Source organism: Nerophis ophidion, linkage group LG28 (genome assembly GCF_033978795.1).
Source record: "Nerophis ophidion isolate RoL-2023_Sa linkage group LG28, RoL_Noph_v1.0, whole genome shotgun sequence".
In the NCBI taxonomy this organism is placed as follows: Eukaryota; Metazoa; Chordata; class Actinopteri; order Syngnathiformes; family Syngnathidae; genus Nerophis; species Nerophis ophidion.
In genome coordinates, this window is record NC_084638.1 from 16040249 (window position 1) to 16060082 (window position 19834).

Genomic DNA, 19834 nt, shown 5'->3' on the forward strand with positions numbered 1-19834 from the left:
GAAATGTTGCAATAACATTAGGTATTAGCACACTGAATGAGATTCAGTTCCATGATGTCGTTCAAACAGAACGTCGCTTTAATAGATCGTTTAACATTAGACATCAGGGGATCAAACACATTATCAATCATGGAGGGTAGGTACAACCGTTATCGTGTAGTGGTTAGTACTCTGTGTTGGGGCCGCAGCGACCTCGGTTCAAATCCGGGTCGTGGCACTTTACCCTTCAAATTGCCTTTTTTTAAGCATGGTTCTTTTACACTTGAAGACTTAATTATTAGCCCCCTAAGAACTTTTGAAAATTTCTGAAAAATCTGCCTAATGTTTGCAATAATCATGACATTCTCGGTAGTAAAACATTCTTCAGAAGCATTTTGGTACATTGTTTTAGAGACCCTGAAATACTCAGTCATGGAGTGTAAGACATTCTTTAGACTAGGATTTGAGACCGACTTGGGAAGGCCTCCTTCCACCCCTCAAAAGTCACCAATTGGGTAGACCTTGGTTACATTTGGATATGTGAACCCAAAAAGCACTCATACAGCTGAAATAGCTCAGTTGGGAGAGCGTCAGACTGAAGATCTGAAAGTCCCTGGTTCGACCCCGGGTTTCAGCACAACTCTGTGAACTTCTCAATCTAATAAGCCTTCTGTGACTCTTACGATATTGAGATGGTCTCCCTGACCTGCCAGCGTTGCTGATGGAATCTTAGCATCAGTTGTTACAAACCTCTCCTCCATTTTCAATTTGGACAACCGTTACATAGTTTAACGGTGTATCGTTCCTAAAGCCAATGTTTGGTTTTTAACTGACCCTTACATTGGGCTGTTTCAAACACAAATTTGGAGCCTTAGGGGTATTTTTTGGAATGTATAACTTGAAACTGAGGGTAATAAAGCTGGGCTCAGTGTCATGTGAGGGTGCATCCAACACACCTACAGCAAAAGATTAACCACAACTTTCATATAGATACACTGTCTAACAATTTGTGTTTAAGGTATTGCTGTTAAAACTTCAGATGATTACATTTTAACGCTCTCCCACCAGAGATAAAGTGGATGTGAGGGATGTTTTTGGATTTCAGATTTTCAAATGAAATAGAGAAAAAACAATCGCTGTTGAAAACTATAAATACAGTTGAAATAAAGGTTCCAACGACTGCTGCAGTGGGATGTCTTTAGAGAAGTGTAAGGAGGTCAGCATCAGTTGCCTGAAGAGGGACTTGAACCCTGGACCCTCAGATTCAAAGTCTGATGCTCTGCCAACTGAGCTACCCAGGACCTTTCGAAACTGAGTTTCCCAACATCTGAGAGAACAGCCATATTGTCAATCTCAGGTGAAGGTGAATTAGTCAGCATGTTCAGTGACAAGCTGGGAACTGTCAAAGCTCAAGCTCGCTAATTGCTTGAATCTAAAGTTCATTTTTGACAGCTAGGCCAGTTTTACATCGTCATCAACAAAGAAGGTTTTGCCCGAAAAAGAAGCTCCTCTCCCGAAGTTGCCAACTCTGAGCTGGATTCAACTCGGAAGCTCCCCAGAATTTTCCTAGAAATATTTTGCTTACATTTTTACTGGAGGTTAGCTGCAACAGGTAGAGCTGGTGAAGGCCCATGCTGCAACAAATAGAAGGTTACTAGATTATAAAGTCCAACAGAAGCAGTCAGTAAAGCCCTGTTTTGGTAGTAAGCCTAATGTAAACAGTGTGTTCTTTTGCGTAAGATGTGTACAATATACAAGCTGTACTACAGTAAAACTGCTCTTTACATAGGGCTTGTGGTGCAATGGATAACCCGTTTTGGGGGGTGGGGGGGTTGCCCACATATGCGGTCCTCTCCAAGGTTTCTCATAGTCATCAATGTCACTGTCACCGACGTCCCACTGGGTGTGAGTTTTTCCCTGCCCTTATATGGGCTCTACCGAGGATGTCGCTGTGGTTCGTGCAGCCCTTTGAGACACTTTTGATTTAGGGCTGTATAAATAAACATTGATTGATTGATTGAGGTATCCATAGAGGCCATGGTCCTAGCGGTAAGGATTTTGAACGGACATCCTCAGGATGTCAGACATTATTTTTATTCTGTTTTGAATGACATCACATAAAAATATAATTGGCATTCCTTCAAGATAGATTTGAACCAGCTCCCTAAGTATTTTCGTACGTACAACTACAGTACTCGCTCTACCAACTGAGCTATCAAAGGGTCTCATGAGACCCACACTTTAGAATTCATGTAATTCATCTGCACACATGTAATTGTTTGTAATAATGGAAGCATCAGCTCAAATAAGTTTTTCAAATTAAATACAGGATACAGGACTGCTGCAGGGGGGCAAAAGGGACGCCTTTGCAGAAACGTAAACAAGTTAGAAACAGCCACCTGAACATGGACTTGAACCCTGGACCTTCAGACTAGAAGTCTGAAGCTCTGCTGACTGAGCTACCCAGGCTCTTTTCAATACTGTTTTGCCCAACATCTGATAGAATAACCATATTGGCAAACTCAGATGAAAGTGAAATAATTAGGATGTTCAAGCTGGGAACTGTCAAGCTCAAGCTTGCCAATTGCTTAAACACAAACCTCATTATTGACAGTTAAGCCAGTTTTGCATCGTCATCAGCAAAGAAGGTTTTGACCAAAAAAGAAGTTTCTCTCCCGAAGTTACCAACTCTTAGCTGCATTTAACTTGGATGCTTCCCAGAATTTTGCAAGAAGCATTTTGCTGAATTTTTTTAGAGACCCTGAAATGCTCAGTCATGGAGCGTAAGACATTATTTTTGAGCTCCCGGGATTCAAGTACCTGTTCTGCTGACCAATACTAGGCTCTGAGATCCCGGTGAGAAGGCCTTCATCCAGCCCTGAAAAGTCACCACCCGGTTAGATCTTGGTTCCATTTGAAAAAGTGATCCCAAAAGGGATTTGTAATGCTGAAATAGCTCAGTTGGGAGAGCATAACTCCAAAGATCCCTGTTTGGACCTAGGGTTTCAGCACAGCTCTGTGTTCTTTTTAACCAGTTGTTTTTACTAATAAGCCTAATGTGGCTCTTACACTAGGCAGCACGGTGGAAGAGGGGTTATTGTGTCCGCCTTACAATACGAAGGTTCTGAGTAGTCTTGGGTTCAATCCCGGGCTCGGAATCTTTCTGTGTGGAGTTTGCATGTCCTCCCTGTGACTACATGGGTTCCTTACGGGTACTCCGGCTTCCTCCCACCTCCAAAGACATGCACCTGGGGATAGGTTGATGGGCAACACTAAAAAAATTGGCCCTAGTGTGTGAATGTTGTCTCTCTATCTGTGTTGGCCCTGCGATGAAGTGGTGACTTGTGTAGGGTGTACGCTGCCTTCCGCCCGATTGTAGCTGAGATGGGCACTAGCGCTCCCTACGACCCCAAAGGGTATAAGCGGTAGAAAATGGATGGATAGATGGGTTCTTACACTACTGAAATGGTTTCCCTGACCTGCCAACCTTGCTATTGGAATCCTAACATCAGTTGTCACACACCTTTCCATCCATCCATCGTCAACCGCTTATCTGGAATCGGGTCGCGTTTTTTTAATTTAGACAAATTGTTTAACGGTGTATTGTCCCTTAAGCCAATGTTTGGTCTTGAACTGACCCTTAAATAACTTGAAACTGAGAGTAATAAAGCTGGGCTCAGTGTGACTTGAAGGTGCATCCAACACACCTACAGCAAAAGATTCACCACCTTTTCATTCAGTTACACTGTCTAATAATTTGAGTTTCAGGTAATGCTTTTAAACCTTCACAGTGTGAATACAAACTCTTTTGTTCCGCCGCCAGCCAAACTTCTCCTAAACCTATCACCAGGCTGAGTTCATCTTTCTGTGGCCAATCAAGTAACTGGATCCGTCTTTTCAAACACCTATCAAATCCAATTCCAGCTTTTGTCTGCCCAATCACGGCACAAAGTTAGTTTTTTAGCATCTCCTGTGTACTGTAGAAGCTGGTTCTTCAATTATGGCATGTTATTACAAATGTCTGCAACTCTGTCCAATAGTTAATTAGATTTTAACCAATTTAATTCCTAAATGAAAACTACAAGCAGGACCTTCCGATAGCTCAGTTGGTAGAGTGAAGGACTGTAGTGGCTGATGCTGACATCCTTAGGTCGCTGGTTCAACTCCAGCTCGAAGGTTTTTTTTCTCTTATTTTTATGTAACGTCATTTAAAAAAGAATCATCATTATGTCGGACATCCTAACTTAATTGGTTCGATGAGACATAAACATATGCACCTGGGAATAGGTTGATTGGCAACACTAAATGGTCCCTAGTTTGTGAATATGAGTGTGAATGTTGTCTGTCTATCTGTTTTGGCCCTGCGATGAGGTGGTGACTTGTCCAGGATGTACCCCGCCTTGCGCCCGATCGTAGCTGAGTTAGGCACCAGCGCCTCCCGCAACCCCAAAGGGAATAAGCGGTAGAAAATGAATGGATGGATGGAGACAGAAATTTCCCCAGAACATTAGGTATTAGCACACTGAATGAGATTCTCTTACATGATGTCGTTCAAACAGAATGTCGCTTGAACAAATCATTTAACATTAGACATCAGGAGAGCAAAGCCATTATCAATCAGAGGATGTTGCTACAGCCGTGATCGTATAGTGGTTAGTACTCTGTGTTGTGGCCGCAGCAACCCCGGTTCGAATCCGGGTCACGGCACTTTACCCTTTCTTCAAACTGCCTTTTTTTGATGATGATTTCTGAAAATAGGTATTTTGTTCCCTATGGTAAGTAGTTGAAGAAGATGTAACACCAACCAGGTACTCAAAATATCTATTATGTGTCATTACAGTATTGGCTTTGATGCATGATTTAATATGACTGATGTGTGCTTTGTGCTGTTACTTTATCCCTTGGTAAAATTGCATTAGAAGCTCAGTCAATAGATCAACAGTTTATTGTGTTTGTTTTAAACAACATTAATCTGCCAAATGTTTGCAATAATCATAACATTATTGGTAGTAAAACATTCTTCAGAAGCATTTCGCTTAATATTTTAGAGACCCTATTATGCTCAGTCATGGAGCATAAGACAGTCTTTTTGAGCTTCTGGGATTCAAGTAGCTGTTCTGCTGACCAATATGAGGGTCTGAGATCCCCATGGAAAGGCCTCCTCCCAGCCCTTAAAAGGCACCAACAGGGCAGACTTAGGTTACATTTAAAAAAGTGAACACTAAAAGAATTGGTGTGGCTGGAATATCTCAGTTGGGAGAGTGTCAGTCTGAAGGTCCCTGGTACGACCCAGGTATTTCAGCACAACCCTGTGTTCTTCTTAACCAGTTGTTTTTACTAAGAAGCCTTCTGTGGCTCTTACAATACAAAATTGGTCTCCCTGCAGCCTGGGTCTCTGGATTTGGAATCATTTCTCAGAACTGCTGGCACGGCTTGTCAGCCATGTGATTGCCCTTGACTTTCTTCTGGACTTTTCTCTTTACTTCCAGATTCATACAGCTGTTGAGGTTTCTATTTTGTGTCAACCTCAAGACACACAAGACATTATTTTGATTCTTTATTGTTTGTCTGAACATACTTCCAAATAACACACATCATACATCACGAACAAAAATAACAAAAAGACATCATAAATTGTAATGGCCAAAGAGGTCCATTTATATATAATACATATTCCAGTCACAATTAACTTGTGCTCAGCTGGGAAAGTAATCATATATACTTATTATGTCATCCATGTAATTATTATGAAACTGTTGCAGGCGTATTAAATCATGTTAATATTAAAAATAAATGTAAAGTAAATGAATGGGGGGATATAAAAGGCCTCCGGTTCTATCAGACCGGGCAGAAGCGGAGGCAGAAGCGGAGGCAGAGGCGGAAGCGGAAGCAGATGACACACCCCATTGAGCACCTGTCAGTCACAGCGTTTTGACCACGGAGCCACTTTATGGAAGTATCCTCATTTTTTGACTATTGTTGTGACTTCCCATTGGTCTGTGGAGAACCTAGAAAACACAGACTCTTACCAGGGGCACCTTTGAGTTGGACGCACAGATGGGGGGCCGTGAGTACACAGCCATATTTGATGTTCAAACTCATAAACTTTATTTTTTTTTTTGCAAATAATAATAAACTTAGAATTTCATGGCTGCAACACGTGCCAAAGTAGTTGGAAAAGGGCATGTTCACCACTGTGTTACATCACCTTTTCTTCTAACGACATTCAACAATCTTTTGGGAACTGAGGAAACTAATTGTTTGAGCTTTGAAAGTGGAATTCTTTCCTATTCTTGTTTTATGTAGAGCTTCAGTCCAAAAGTCCGGGGTCTCCGCTGTCGTATTTTACACTTCATAATGCGCCACACATTTTCGATGGGAGACATGTCTGGACTTGCAGGCGAGCCAGGAAAGTACTCGCACTCTTTTACTATGAAGCCACGCTGTTGCAACACGTGGCTTGGCATGGTTTTGCTGAAATAAGCAGCGGCGTCCATGATAACGTTGCTTGGATGACAACATATGTTGCTCCAAAACCTGTACGGACCATTCAGCATTAATAGTGCCTTCACAGCTGTGAAAGTTACCCAGGCCTTGGGCACTAATGCACCCTCATACCATCACAGATGCTGGCTTTTGAACTTTGCGCATATAACAATCCGGATGGTTATTTTCTTCTTTGTTCCACAGTTTCCAAATATAATTTGAAATGTGGACTCGTCAGACCACGTAACACTTTTCCACTTTGCATCAGTCCATCTTAGATGAGCTCGGGCCAAGCGAAGCCGGCGGCGTTCCTGGGTGTTGTTGATAAATGGCGTTCGCTTTGTATAGTTTAGTTTTAACTTGCACTTACAGATGTAGCGACCAACTGTAGTTACTGACAGTGTTTTTATGAAGTGTTCCTGAGCCCATGTAGTGATATCCTTTACACACTGATGTCGTTTTTTTGATGCAGTACCGCCTAAGGGATCAAAGGTCCGTAATATCATTGCTTACGTGCAGTGATTTCTCCAGATTCTCTGAACCTTTTGATGATATTACGGACCGTAGATGGTAAAATTCCTGAATTCCTTGCAATAGCTCGTTGAGAAATGTTGTTCTAAAACTGTTCGAAAATATGCTTACAGAATGGTGACCATCGCCTCATCCCTGTTTGTGAATTACTTAGCATTTCTTGGAAGCTGTTTTTATACCCAATTATAGAACCCACCTGTTCCCAATTAGCCTGCACACCTGTAGGATGTTCCAAATAAGTGTTTGATGAGCATTCCTCAACTTTGTCAGTATTTATTGCCACCTTTCCCAACTCCTTTGTCACGTGTTGCTGGCATCAAATTCTAAAATTAATGATTATTTGTAAAATAATTTTTTTTTATCAGTTTGAACATCAAATATGTTGTCTTTGTAGCATATTCAACTGAATATGTGTTGAAAATTATATGCAAATCATTGTATTCCGTTTATATTTACATCTAACACAATTTGCTAACTCGTATGGAAACGGGGTTTGTACTTGCATGAATTAACCAAAGGAAACACATTTTTAATCACATTATATGTAAATATGAACTTATATTTAGACATTGTATTTATTTACTCTAACCAACAATGAAATGATACAACATATATACAATGTGCTTCTGTCAGCAGCTACACTTTTCCTAACTAAGAGTTTCCCGCCTGTCTCCAACCCTTCCCCACACATTCCTGAGCTAAGATCAAAGGTGTGTGCCTCACCGACACTCTCCTGTGAACAGACGGCATTTGTCTTTTGAGGCCTCCAATAAATACACAAAAAAAAGGTATTCTCTGAACATTTGTCATTAAATAGTAAAACATTGTAAAACAACAGACACTTTACTTTTGCTTGTCCTTATGTGTCCGCAAGATGATGTTACATTTTGGACACATGGATGCAGAATTTTACACCAGTATGAGCAGCAAACCAGCAAACCAGTAATTACAGTCTTTAAATCATGTTGTTGTGGAATGATATTTATCTGATTTAAAGTCAAATACAGTTCATATACTTGTCTGTCTATCTGTGTTGGCCCTGCCATGAGGTGGTGATTTGTCCGAATGCAGCTGAGATTGGCTCAAGCACCCCCCGCAGCCCCGAAATGGACACGCGGTAGATAAATCATTTGTTGCTGTGCCTTTTTGTGTAGACGCCATGAAAACATGCATTTAGAATGAATCGTTCATGACTTGCCCATCACTATGATTCGTTGGCCCCGCCCCTAAGTGACGCATGCGTGGAAGATATGCGCTTTGCATCAAAGTCCTTCTTCACTCCACACACGCTTCTAAGCCTCAGCACATCTCCTCACATCGCTACAAATTACACTTTATTCATCCTCCGTGTCAGGATAAACTCCACTTGTCTCAGTCAACTTTGGAGATTATTAGGCCAGCTTGTTAGCAGCTAGCAAAGAGACGCGGATTTGATCAACACATCGCTTAGTTAAGATCAAGTGTGAGTGTAAAGTGTTGTGATTGTGTGAAAATGTGCGAAAGAACGATAGCAGAGTACAAAGAGGAACGTTCTCGGACAAAAGAAGAGAACAACTACTACAACTACTGGACGCTGTTTTAAAGAAACCTCAAGTTGTGTTACACAGAACAGGTTTGATTGCTTCTTTCTCTCACATGTTGAATAACTTTATATTTCATCATAAACATGAAAATAACGTGTTAGATTAATTTCAATCAATAGGTGCACTCAGACACATGATTGCTGTTGAGTTACTAATGTGATTATCAGACAGCAGTCATTTCCATTAGATAATGTCCAAATATAGGTGATTTGGCACACTTATAATTAAAATAACAAAAACAATTGTGTTTTTCATCAGATATGTACTAGTATTGTATGTGTGGATGGGGGCCCTGCTTTGGTAATAATGTGTACCCCTTTCAGAGAAAGAGGAGGAGGAGGAGTGGGGGTGCAGCCATGGCTGGGGGGGAGAAGAAGAGGGGGTGGCTGCGATGAGGAGTGGGGGTGGGGAGGACATGTGCTGGTTGAACCGGTTGAAGAAGTTGGCCTTCTCTATTGTCCCCCCTACTGCTCTGGTCTTTGTCTTGTGGACCGTGATGGTTTTCACACCTTCCCAGACCTCCCTCATGTTGTTCTGCTCCAGCTTCTTCCTGTAGCTGTCCTTAGCCTTCCTCACGCGTCCTTTTCATCTCCCGCTGTGCTTCTTCTTGTTGAGCACAGCTTTCACCTCCTGTGTTACCCAGGGTTTCTTATTAGGGTAGCACCGAACAGTCTAGCAGGGCAGGTCACGTCCAAGCAGAAGTAGAGGTGATCCGTTAGATAGTGAGTCAGAACATCAATGTCCTCACCATGTGGAAACTGTGTACCATTTGTCTGTCACAGAATGACATAACACCAAGACATTCAGTGACAGTTTTCCAGTGTTTATCAGTGATTAGTCTTTATGTATTTAGAATTTTGGTACAGTATCAACCAATCAATCAATGTTATATTTATATATCCCCAAATCACAAGTGTCTCAAAGGGCTAAAAAATGCAGTAAAAACCTTTTGAACAAAGTGTTTGCTAGTGAAAATTTCTGAAATGTGTAGGTATATTCTTGGTTTCGTTCACATTTTCAGAATGTATAGTATTGTGTTTCAGAGAAATGCTTTGACATTTTTGTCAGGTTGAAACACCGATGACATCTATTAGACAAAAAAAGAAGTAAATAAATCAAACAGAGACAGGTTTCAATTTAGCTCATGAGGAGAAACGTCTGGGCTGCAACTTCGTACAGTTTCCCACCACGCTCTGACGAGGGAGTTCCACTTGTCCTCTTTTATTTGGGCCTTTTTTGATTACATAGCTGCAGCTGTTTCTAAAGGGAGGGGGGTCGTAAACTACTGTCGCACTCGGTTATAAACAGTTCTACGAAAAGGTGCCTGGAGCTGCTTCAGGTCTGCTCCCTTTCCACTTTGTAAATCTCGGGCCAGGACAAGGTCTTCCTGTGGCTGTCAATAGATCAAAGAAACCAACACCTCCATGTCGCATCCCATTGCATACAGTGGAGTTTACAACCCTTTTGTTTGATAAGATGAAAAACAGCTTTTGTCTTCTCGCAGGGGACCTGAACTCAATGGAACACAAAGTTGTGTTATAACTCATATACAATTATTCTGACAATTTTGTTATTGTAAATATTATCTGGAATCAATTTTTGGTAGCAGCAAAGTGGTAATTTGGGTAGTTTTTTGCTCTAAAAATGGTATTTCAACAAGTAAACAGTACAGTAGGTACTTGATTTATATATATTTAAGGCCTCAAAATCAAGAAGCATCTCCATAATCAGAGGCAAACTGACAGAACAAAGGTTTCTCATTGGTGAAGAACCCATTCCAACTGTGTCAGAGAAGCCAATTAAGAGCCTGGGAAGGTTATATGACTCAAGTCTGAAGGACACTGAACAAAGCAGACAAGGTAAGGCAAGAAGTCACCAAAGGTCTGAAGAACATTGACAGATCTATGCTGCCTGGGAAGCTGAAAATCTGGTGCCTCCGGTTCGGGTTACTACCCCGCCTCATATGGCCACTAACCATGTATGGCATCTCCCTCACCAGACTGGAGAAAATGGAAAGAACAATCAGCTCTTACGTTAGAAAGTGGCTAGGTGTCCCTTGATCCCTGAGGAGCATCGGCCTGTATGGTCATGGGTTACTTGAACTGCCTCTCTCTAGCCTGACAGAGGAGTTCAAATGCTCCAAAGTGAGGCTCGAGATGACCCTAACAGAATCGAGGGATACTGTGGTCCGAGCTGCTGCCCCAAATCTGACAGCAGGGAAGAAGTGGTTAGCTAAGAACGCAGTACAGCAGGCAAAATCTGCTCTTCACCACGCTGACATCGTGGGCCAAGTCCGGCATGGAAAAGCCGGATTGGGTCTTGGAGAGAAAGGACCTTCCTGGAACAAGGCATCCTCTGCTGAGCGGCGCAAGCTGCTCGTGACCGAGGTCCGTCGACAGGAAGAGTCGAATAGATATGCCAAGGCTGTGGCGCAAGCTAAGCAGGGCCAGTGGACAAGGTGGGAAGGGGTGGAGAAACGGAAGCTCAGCTGGAGGGACAATGGGGGGATGGAATCGAGTAGGGTAAGTTTCCTACTTCGAGCAACCTATGATGTCCTTCCCACCCCCACAAACCTCAACCAATGGCTGGGTGAAGATCCATCATGCCCCCTGTGCTGAACACCGGCGACACTCAGACACATCCTCACTGGGTGTAAAGTGAGCCTCTCCCAAGGACGATACACCTGGAGACACAACAAAGTACTCGAATACTTAGCAGCAACCCTGGAAAGCAGGAGAAAAAACAACAACTCCTTGCCACCCAGGACACCCAACCTGAATATGCCAGTTGCCTTTGTTCGAGAGGGGCGACGAAGCCAACAGAAGACACCATCAAGGCCCAGGTTGGGATAGCTGGACGTAGCCCTGGACTGGCAGATGCTGGTGGACGTGTATAAAAAAACTCATCGCTCCACCAGGGACCTAGTCCTGTGGTCCAACTCCCAGCACATCGTGTACTTCGTTGAACTCACAGTCCCTTGGGAGGATGCTGTGGAGGAAGCTTTTGAGCGGAAAAAGCTCCAGTATACAGAGCTCGCTGCAGAGGCTGAACGGCGAGGCTGGACAACACGAATCTGCCCCGTAAAAGTTGGATGTCGGGGCTTTTTGGCAACATCAACAATAAGGCTGTTGAGGGACCTGGGAGTTGGCGGTCAAGCTCTACGTCAGGCCATTAAGAAACATCGCGGGTGGCAGAGCGGAGCAGCCAATGGCTCTGACTAAGGAGGAAGGACCCCAACTTGTCACCGAAATAAATCAATACTCATGCTGAGGCTGGTCAGTTGCAGAGGGGGGTGCTTCTGGGACGCCAGAATCCACCGCTGAACCTACTGGAAGCGTCGTGGGCCCAGTCAGCGGAACGTCCGTGAGAATAAGAGCCCACTTGAAAACCTTAATGATGCGTCTGCCCAGCCTGCAGCAACACAGGTAGTAAGTCAGTGTCTTTAAGTCTTCAACATGGGAGGTATGTGGCACTTTGGATTTTAACATTTTGTCCTGTGTATTTGGAAACATATGTAATGCCCATAAGAGTATTCCAGTAGAATATGCAGAGATAAGATGTGTCGATATCAAAATGTTACTTAAAATGATTTTTGGGCAGCAACAAAGTTTCCATTTGGGTAGATATTTGCTCTAAAAAGGGTATTTCAACAAGTAAACAGTACAGTAGGGACTTGATTTTGATATATTTAATGCTCAAAAGGGTATTCTAGTAAAATAAGCATGTGTAAAAATGCGATGTGTAAACATCAAAATATTTCGTCGAATGTCTTTTTGTCCGACAATATTACATTTAATGACAATTTTACATAAATTAATACATCCAAACCTGTTGTAAATATTTATCATGTGCAGGAAGAAACAACACTTACAGCTGTGTGTATCTTCCAAACAAGAAAGAGGTTTTATCACATCAACATGGGACTAACAACACTCCTTTAAATCTCATCAATGCCACAGAAGAGGCAAACTGTCCTTTTCCGGGCACGATAAAGTCTTAAATAATATGCATGGTGGATGTCCGGTTGTGCCCTGTGGAAATTATAAATAAAGTGAGCAAGTTGTAACTAATCGATGGCCTCGTCATGTTGTAACTAATCGATGGCCTCGTCATGCCGACCAAAGTGAAAGGTCTCCCCTGCTCTCCTCGACCACGGTCTGGGAGCCGACAAGCAGGGAAGGAGTAAAACAGTACTTGCAACGTGGGGCCTCCCTGTTTAAAGCGTCACCTTTATTGATAGTTTTGAAGCCCTAATACCCCCATATAGTACTTCACACCCTCATTATTAACCAGTAGAATTCAGTTTGTTTTGCTTTTCTTCCTCTTCAATATGTTATTGCTTGTATGCACTTTGTGTGTGCGCCTCGACCCTGTAGTCAATCAGAGAGTGGAAGCGATACTTTTCAAAGGGGGTATCGTACCGTGTTTCAATTTATTGTAACGTATATAATGTAATGTATTGTGGCCAAACAGCTCAATTTGTGTTTCATCTGACATCACAAGTACAAAGATAAGACATTCTGGAGGAAAGCTCTATGGTCGGATAAAATAAAAATGGAGGTGTTTGGCCACAATACCCAGCAATATGTTTGGAGGAGAAACGGAGAGATCTTTAATCCCAGGAACACCATCCCTACCGTCAAGCATGGTGGTGGTCGTATTATGCTCTGTGCCTGTTTTGCTGCCAATGGAACTGCTGCTTTAAATGAGACAATGAAAAAGGAGGATTACCTCAAAATTCTTCAGGACAACCTAAAATCATCAGCCGGGAGGTTGGAACTTGGGCACAGTTGGGTGTTCCAACAGGACAATGACCTAAAACACACGTAAAAAGTGGTCAAGGAATGTCTAAATCAGGCCGGAATTAAGGTTTTAGAATGGCCTTTCCAAAGTCGTGTGGACAATGCTGAAGAAACAAGTCTATGTCAGAAAACCAACAGATTTTGCTGAACTGCACCAATTTTGTCAAGAGGAGTGGTCAAAAGATCAAGCAGAAGCTTGTGGATGGCAACCAAAAGCGCCTTATTTCAGTGAAACTTGCCAAGGGACATGTAAGCAAATAGTAACATTGCTGTATTTATACTTTTGACCCAGCACATTTGTTCACATGTTCAGTAGACCTATAATAAATTCATAAAAGAAGCAAACTTCATAAATGTTTTTAGTGACCAACAAGTATGTGCTCCAATCACTCTATTACAAAAAAATAAGAGTTGTAGAAATGATTGGAAACTCAAGACAGCCATGACATTATGTTCTTTACAAGTGTATGTAAACTTTTGATCACGACTGTATATATATGCATGTGTATATGTATATATATATCCATCCATTTCCTACCGCGTATCCCTTTTGGAATTGCGGGGCGTGCTGGAGCCTATCTCAGCTACAATCGGGTGGAAGGCAGGTTATATATATATATATATATATATATATATATATATATATATATATATATATATATATATACATATATTTATATATATATATATATATATAGTGTATATTTGTGTATATAAGTTCAGTTTAACAGTCCAGTTGTGATTGATTGAATGCCCTGAGAATTATACTAGATATTCTTTTGTAATTGTCACAAAATAACATGTAGTATTTTGTTAATTTCTTTACAAAAATATTTTTATTTTATAGATATTTTCAAAGTAGAATATTGACCTTAGGGCCCTCTGGCACCTCATGGGGGACCCGTAAAATCTGTGCCTCTTAAGACCTCATTGTTGGCTTTGTACGCTCATGTTACTTCTCAACTAGTCAAAGTTGATGCCAATCGACCTGTTTCTTCTTCTTTTTACTGAATGTGAAAGCAAAAGTGAGTCCACAAAGACTCGAAAATGAAATTTGAATTGGTAAAATCTTATCTATTTACATCCCAGCATGTGTTCGTCTTCTTGTGTCCTGCAGACGTCTGTGAAAAAGATCGTACACCTGAGCAACAGGAGAGGTCCTCCAGTATGGAGCAGAAGAGGTCACAGCACCTCCAAGTGATAGAAGAGGAGCCACAGCCCCCCCACTTTAAAGATGAAGAAAAACAGTGGCTGTCCCCCCACTTCATAGAGGAAGACAAGAGACACCTCATCAGTGTGAAGAGTGAAGAAGATGAGGTCAACGTTGAGGGTGAGGAGAAGAGAGCGGCAAAGCCTCCAAGCAGCAGCTCAACACAACACATGACAACAGAAGCTGATGGAGACCACTGTGGAGGATCACAAGCAGACAAGCTCTTAGCTCCACTATCAGATAGTGAGGACACAACGTCACACTCTCCTGACACTGATGATGAAGACTCTAAAGATGATAAGACATGTCACTTCAAATGTTCTCTCTGTGACAAAACCTTTAAATACCATCGTAATCTGAAAACACACATGAGAATACACACTGGAGAAAAACCTTTTACATGTTCAGTCTGCGGTAAAGATTTTACTCAAAAGCAATATTTGAAAATACACATGAGAATACACACTGGAGAAAAACCTTTTTCATGTTCAATCTGCGGTAAAGATTTTACTCAAAGGCAATATTTCAATAGACACATGAGAATACACACTGGAGAAAAACCTTTTACCTGCTCAGAATGTGGTAAAAGTTATGTAACAAAACAAAGTTTAAAAGAACACATGAGAATACACACCAAAGAAAAACCCTTTTCCTGCTCAGAATGCGGTAAAAGTTTTGTAATAAATCAAAGATTAAAAGTACACATGAGAACACACACTGGTGAAAAACCTTTTTCATGTTCAATCTGCAGTAAAGATTTTACTCAAAGGCCCCACTTCAAATCACACATGAGAACACACTCTGGTGAAAAACCATACTCCTGTTTAAGCTGCCACAAAAGCTTTCGTCACGCAAAATCTGTTACAGTACACATGAGAAGACACACAGGGGATAAAGTGTTGAGTTGCAGTGTGTGTGGTGAAAGATTCTCTTATAAGTACCAGTGTAAGAAACACACGTGTGCTGGTGAGAACAGCAGCAGCAAATGAAGATGCAGGATTTGAAATAATCTGTCAAAACTTTGACTTTGACTTGCTAAAAACATCAGCACATATAACATGTGTGACATCACTGTTGTGTGTGTAACACAATCTTGTTAATATGATTCTAACATTTATAGATTAGACACTTCAGATTAGTGCTTTTATATCAAGTTAATATACACATTTGTGTACTTTAAAATGAACAGAACAATTTGACTGAGAAGGTGAGAATAAACTGTACAAAAATATGTTGCATACAATACACATATTATGTGTAGATATTCATAATTCACTTTTATACTTAGTCATAATTGTGTTTTATATGTTTTTGAAATAATGAAGTATTACATATTTTATTTTGTAATTGTAGATGATCCCATGGATGAACTTCTTTATATGATGTACATATTTATTTTACATGAGTTCATACCTTTGCTTTTGAGTACAAATAAATTCCTCTTAGTTCATATTTACTGGTTCACATCTGAAAAACCATCTGGACCACTTCTGGAAGCATATTATTATTTACTTTATACATCATTTGAGCAGGTGTCTTTTATTCATGATGATTTACTTTTAAAACATGTGACTATGAATAATTTGTTGGGTCTCTAGAATCCATTGTATTATTGTCTTTATTACTCTCTTTTGTAATATGAATATTATTGTGTGATTGTTTTATATGTATGTCCCCAGGCCTTTATGCAATAAACAATGTATGCTTCAACTAAAGTTGGGTACAATCAATGTAGTTAATATTTGTAAGTATGTATTTTATTCTATTTAGTATTGTACTCCATTTTTTATGTTTTTTTTTATATGACTTAGATGTGGTGTCCGGCTTACTTCATCATCCATAATACCTCCTAAAAATGTGATTACCTTTATTCCTTTCATTTCAATATTATCCATCAGCATTTGTATTTTACATTTTTACAATCTCCAAATATGACATATTTAGTTTTAATGAAGTTTAGTGACAGTTTATTGATGTGCAGCCATCTTTTTATTGTCAAATTATCTCTGGATGAAATAAGATGAGAGTTAAATCAAGTGGTATTGAAGATGAAGAATGGAACATTATTATATTCATAATTACACTATATTAGTGACAATTAAAGACACTTTCAGCATATTAATTCGAGCAAAGAAAAAGAGAAAAGTGTAATATTCTAAACAATAAAAGAATGTTTATATCAGCAGTCCATATTCCAACATTGTGAAGCTGAGCTGTGGTAAAAACATATTCAGCTTTAAAGGCTTTATGAGAGTGATGTAATCATCAGAATCAGAAATACTTTATTAATCCCAGAGGGGAAAATAACATTTTCAGCACTGTTATAAACATGTGAATATTAAATGTAATAATATATTACATCAATACTATAATAAAGGTGTACGTTTGGGGGATGTGTAATATTTTGTTTGTGTATGAACATCCTGAATGTTTTCATAATAGAATAATTTTAATTAGTAGAGTGAAAACAAATTAGGTAGTAATAATAATAATGGTTTGTTTTAAGCCTGTTTATGAAAAATTAAAGATAATTAAACTACCAAAATGGAGCTTACATCCTCAGCGAACTGAACTCCAGCTGTAAAGATGAGATAAATAATGTGGAAAGGTCAGAAGTCAAAATGTTTCTTCAGGTAATACATGGAGCGTCTGCTGCCACCCAGCGGCTGTTGGAAAGAATGCATACATTTTGTTTTGACGTCCTTAAAGGCCAACTGAAATGAGATTTTCTTATTGAAACGGGGATAGCAGGTCCATTCTATCCGTCATACTTGATCATTTCGCGATATAGCAATATTTTTGCTAAAAGGATTTAGTAGAGAACATCAACGATAAAGTTCGCAATTTTTGGTAGCTAACAGAAAGCCCTGCCTTTACCGGAAGTCGCAGACGATGACGTCACCCGTTGATGGCTCCTCACATCCTCAGATTGTTTTTAATGGGAGCCTCCAACAAAAAGAGCTATTCTTACCGAGAAAACGACAATTTCCCCATTAATTTGAGCGAGGATGAAAGATTCGTGTTTGAGGATATTGATAGCGATGGACTAAGAAAAAAAAAATCAAGTTTAAAATAAAAAAGGCGCTTGCATTGGGACGGATTCAGATGTTTTTAGACACATTTACTAGGTTAATTCTGAGAAATCCCTTAATTTTCTATTGTGTTGCTAGTGTTTTAGTAAGTTTAACAGTACCCGATAGTCGAAAGGGTGTATCTACGGGTGTGCTGACGCCAGTGTCTGATGGAAGTCGACGGCAGCTGTACGGACGGCACAAGCTCAGCTGATCTCCGGTAAGTGGCATCCTTTTACCACAATTTTCTCACCGAAAACTGCTGGTTGACATTTTGTCGGGATTCATGTTCACTTGACCACTCTGATCCATAGTAAAGTTTCACCTCAGGGAATTTTAAACAAGGAATCACTGTGTGTTTGTGTGCTTAAAGGCTAAAGCTTCCCAACCCCATCTTTCTACTTTGACTTCTCCATTATTAATTGAACAAATTGCAAAAGATTCAGCAACACAGATGTCCAAAATACTGTGTAATTATGCCGTTAAAGCAGACAACTTTTAGCTGTGTGTGAGCGCAGCGCTAATATTTCCTAAAACGTCGCGGAATGATGACACGTACATGTCATCATTCCGCGACGTTTTCAACAGGACACTTCGTGGGAAATTTTAAATTGCAATTTAGTCAACTAAAAAGGCTGTATTGGCATGTGTTGCAATGTTAATATTTCATCATTGATTTATAAACTATCAGAAAGTCTAAACATGGGCATTCTAGTTCTGTATTTTTAATCAGTGCATACATGCTTCATGCACTTCAGTCTTCACGGAGACAACAGTCAGTGGAAACTTGCTGAGATCAGCCTCCTCCTGCCCTAGAAGACACTCTCCCCCTCTTCCGCTTTAAAATAGGGGGGCTGTGGATCCTCCTTGTCTCCTTTAAAATATGAGGGCTGTGGATACTCTAAAGTGAAACTGTTCCCCTATAGATGAGGGAGACAAAACTTTTACCACATTCTGAGCACAAAAAAGGTTTTTCTCCAGTGTGAATTCTCATGTGTACTTTCAAATAGTGCCAATGAGTTAAACCTTTACTGCAGACTGAACATGAAAGAGGTTTTTCTCCAGTGTGTGTTATCATGTGTCTTTTCAAATTACGAGGAGATTTAAACGTTTTGTCACAGAGAGAACATGTGAAATGAGTGTTGTCAGTGTGACATGTCTTATCATCTTTAGAGTCTTCATCATCAGTGTCAGGAGAGTGTGACGTTGTGTCCTCACTATCTGATAGTGGAGCTAAGAGCTTGTCTGCTTGTGATCCTCCACAGTGGTCTCCATCAGCTTCTGTTGTCATGTGTTGTGTTGAGCTGCTGCTTGGAGGCTCCCCCCTTCCCCTCTCCTCACCTTCACCTTTGACCTCATCATCTTCACTCTTCACAGGGACACCAGTCACTGGCATCTTGGTGACATCAACCTCCTCCAGTCCTTCTAGATGCTCTCCCTGCTGACTGATGCTGTGTTCTTCATCTTCCTCTTTAATGTGAGGGGTCAGTGGGTTCTCCTCTTCCTCCTTAATGTGAGAGCTCTGTGGATCCACCGCTTCCTTTTTAAAATGGGGTGTCAGTGGGTCCTCCTCTTCCTCTTAAAAATGGGGGATCAGTGGGTGTTCCTCTTCCATTGTAAAATGGGGGATCAGTGAGTATTATTCTTCAATCTTAATGTGGGAGGGCTGTAGCTCCTCCATCTGCATCCTGAAGCTCCACTTCTGTTGCTCAGGGTGAAGATGTTCTTCACAGACATTTGCAAGACAAACACACCATCTCTGCTTAGTTACACAATACATTGAGGAAATTTTACATTCACTTAGGAAAAACAAGTTATCGTATGAACTGTCTTGAAATCTCAGTGACGCACAAACACGCTGCTCTTTACAACATTTTTCACAGGAAAAGAAAACAAACCAGGACGACACGACTTTTTACTATGGATGGACGATATGGTTTAACATGGATTTTGCGACATATCATTTCATATAGAACTACTAATACAACCATTTTAAAACAGACCCATTGCCTCCTTGCTTGGCACTCAGCATCAAGGGTTGGGGGTTAAATCACCAAATGATTCCCGAGTGCGGCCCTCGCTGCCCTCACCTCCCAGGTGACGTTGGGGATGGGTCAAATGCAGAGGATAATTTCACCACACCTAGTGTGTGACTACCGTTGGGACCATGAC

The 19834-nt window shown here is 40.8% G+C and overlaps 3 protein-coding genes and 3 non-coding genes across 6 annotated transcripts in view; 4 read left to right on the forward strand and 2 right to left on the reverse strand.

Annotated features, from left to right (window-relative positions):
• The window catches only part of LOC133545305 (gastrula zinc finger protein XlCGF26.1-like), a 371250-nt gene that overhangs the window by 51028 nt on the left and 300388 nt on the right, over positions 1 to 19834 (forward strand). The gene's annotated exons all lie outside the window — the stretch shown is intronic.
• LOC133545354 (zinc finger protein 33A-like) overlaps positions 1 to 19834 on the reverse strand; it is a 333514-nt gene that overhangs the window by 23539 nt on the left and 290141 nt on the right. The gene's annotated exons all lie outside the window — the stretch shown is intronic.
• Positions 544 to 616, forward strand: trnaf-gaa (transfer RNA phenylalanine (anticodon GAA)). Its single transcript has one exon. It is a non-coding gene; the product is annotated as a tRNA-Phe (tRNA).
• trnaq-uug (transfer RNA glutamine (anticodon UUG)) lies at positions 1208 to 1280 on the reverse strand. Its single transcript has one exon. It is a non-coding gene; the product is annotated as a tRNA-Gln (tRNA).
• trnah-gug (transfer RNA histidin (anticodon GUG)) lies at positions 4615 to 4686 on the forward strand. The gene has a single exon. It is a non-coding gene; the product is annotated as a tRNA-His (tRNA).
• Positions 14504 to 15739, forward strand: LOC133545361 (gastrula zinc finger protein XlCGF8.2DB-like). The gene has a single exon (XM_061890863.1). The coding sequence runs from the start codon at positions 14549 to 14551 to the stop codon at positions 15578 to 15580; it is 1032 nt and encodes a 343-aa protein (XP_061746847.1). The 5' UTR covers positions 14504 to 14548; the 3' UTR covers positions 15581 to 15739.

Bases quoted from the DNA above. Each gene is read 5' to 3' on its own strand.
- LOC133545361 (XM_061890863.1), top strand. From the start codon at position 14,549: ATGGAGCAGAAGAGGTCACAGCACCTCCAAGTGATAGAAGAGGAGCCA.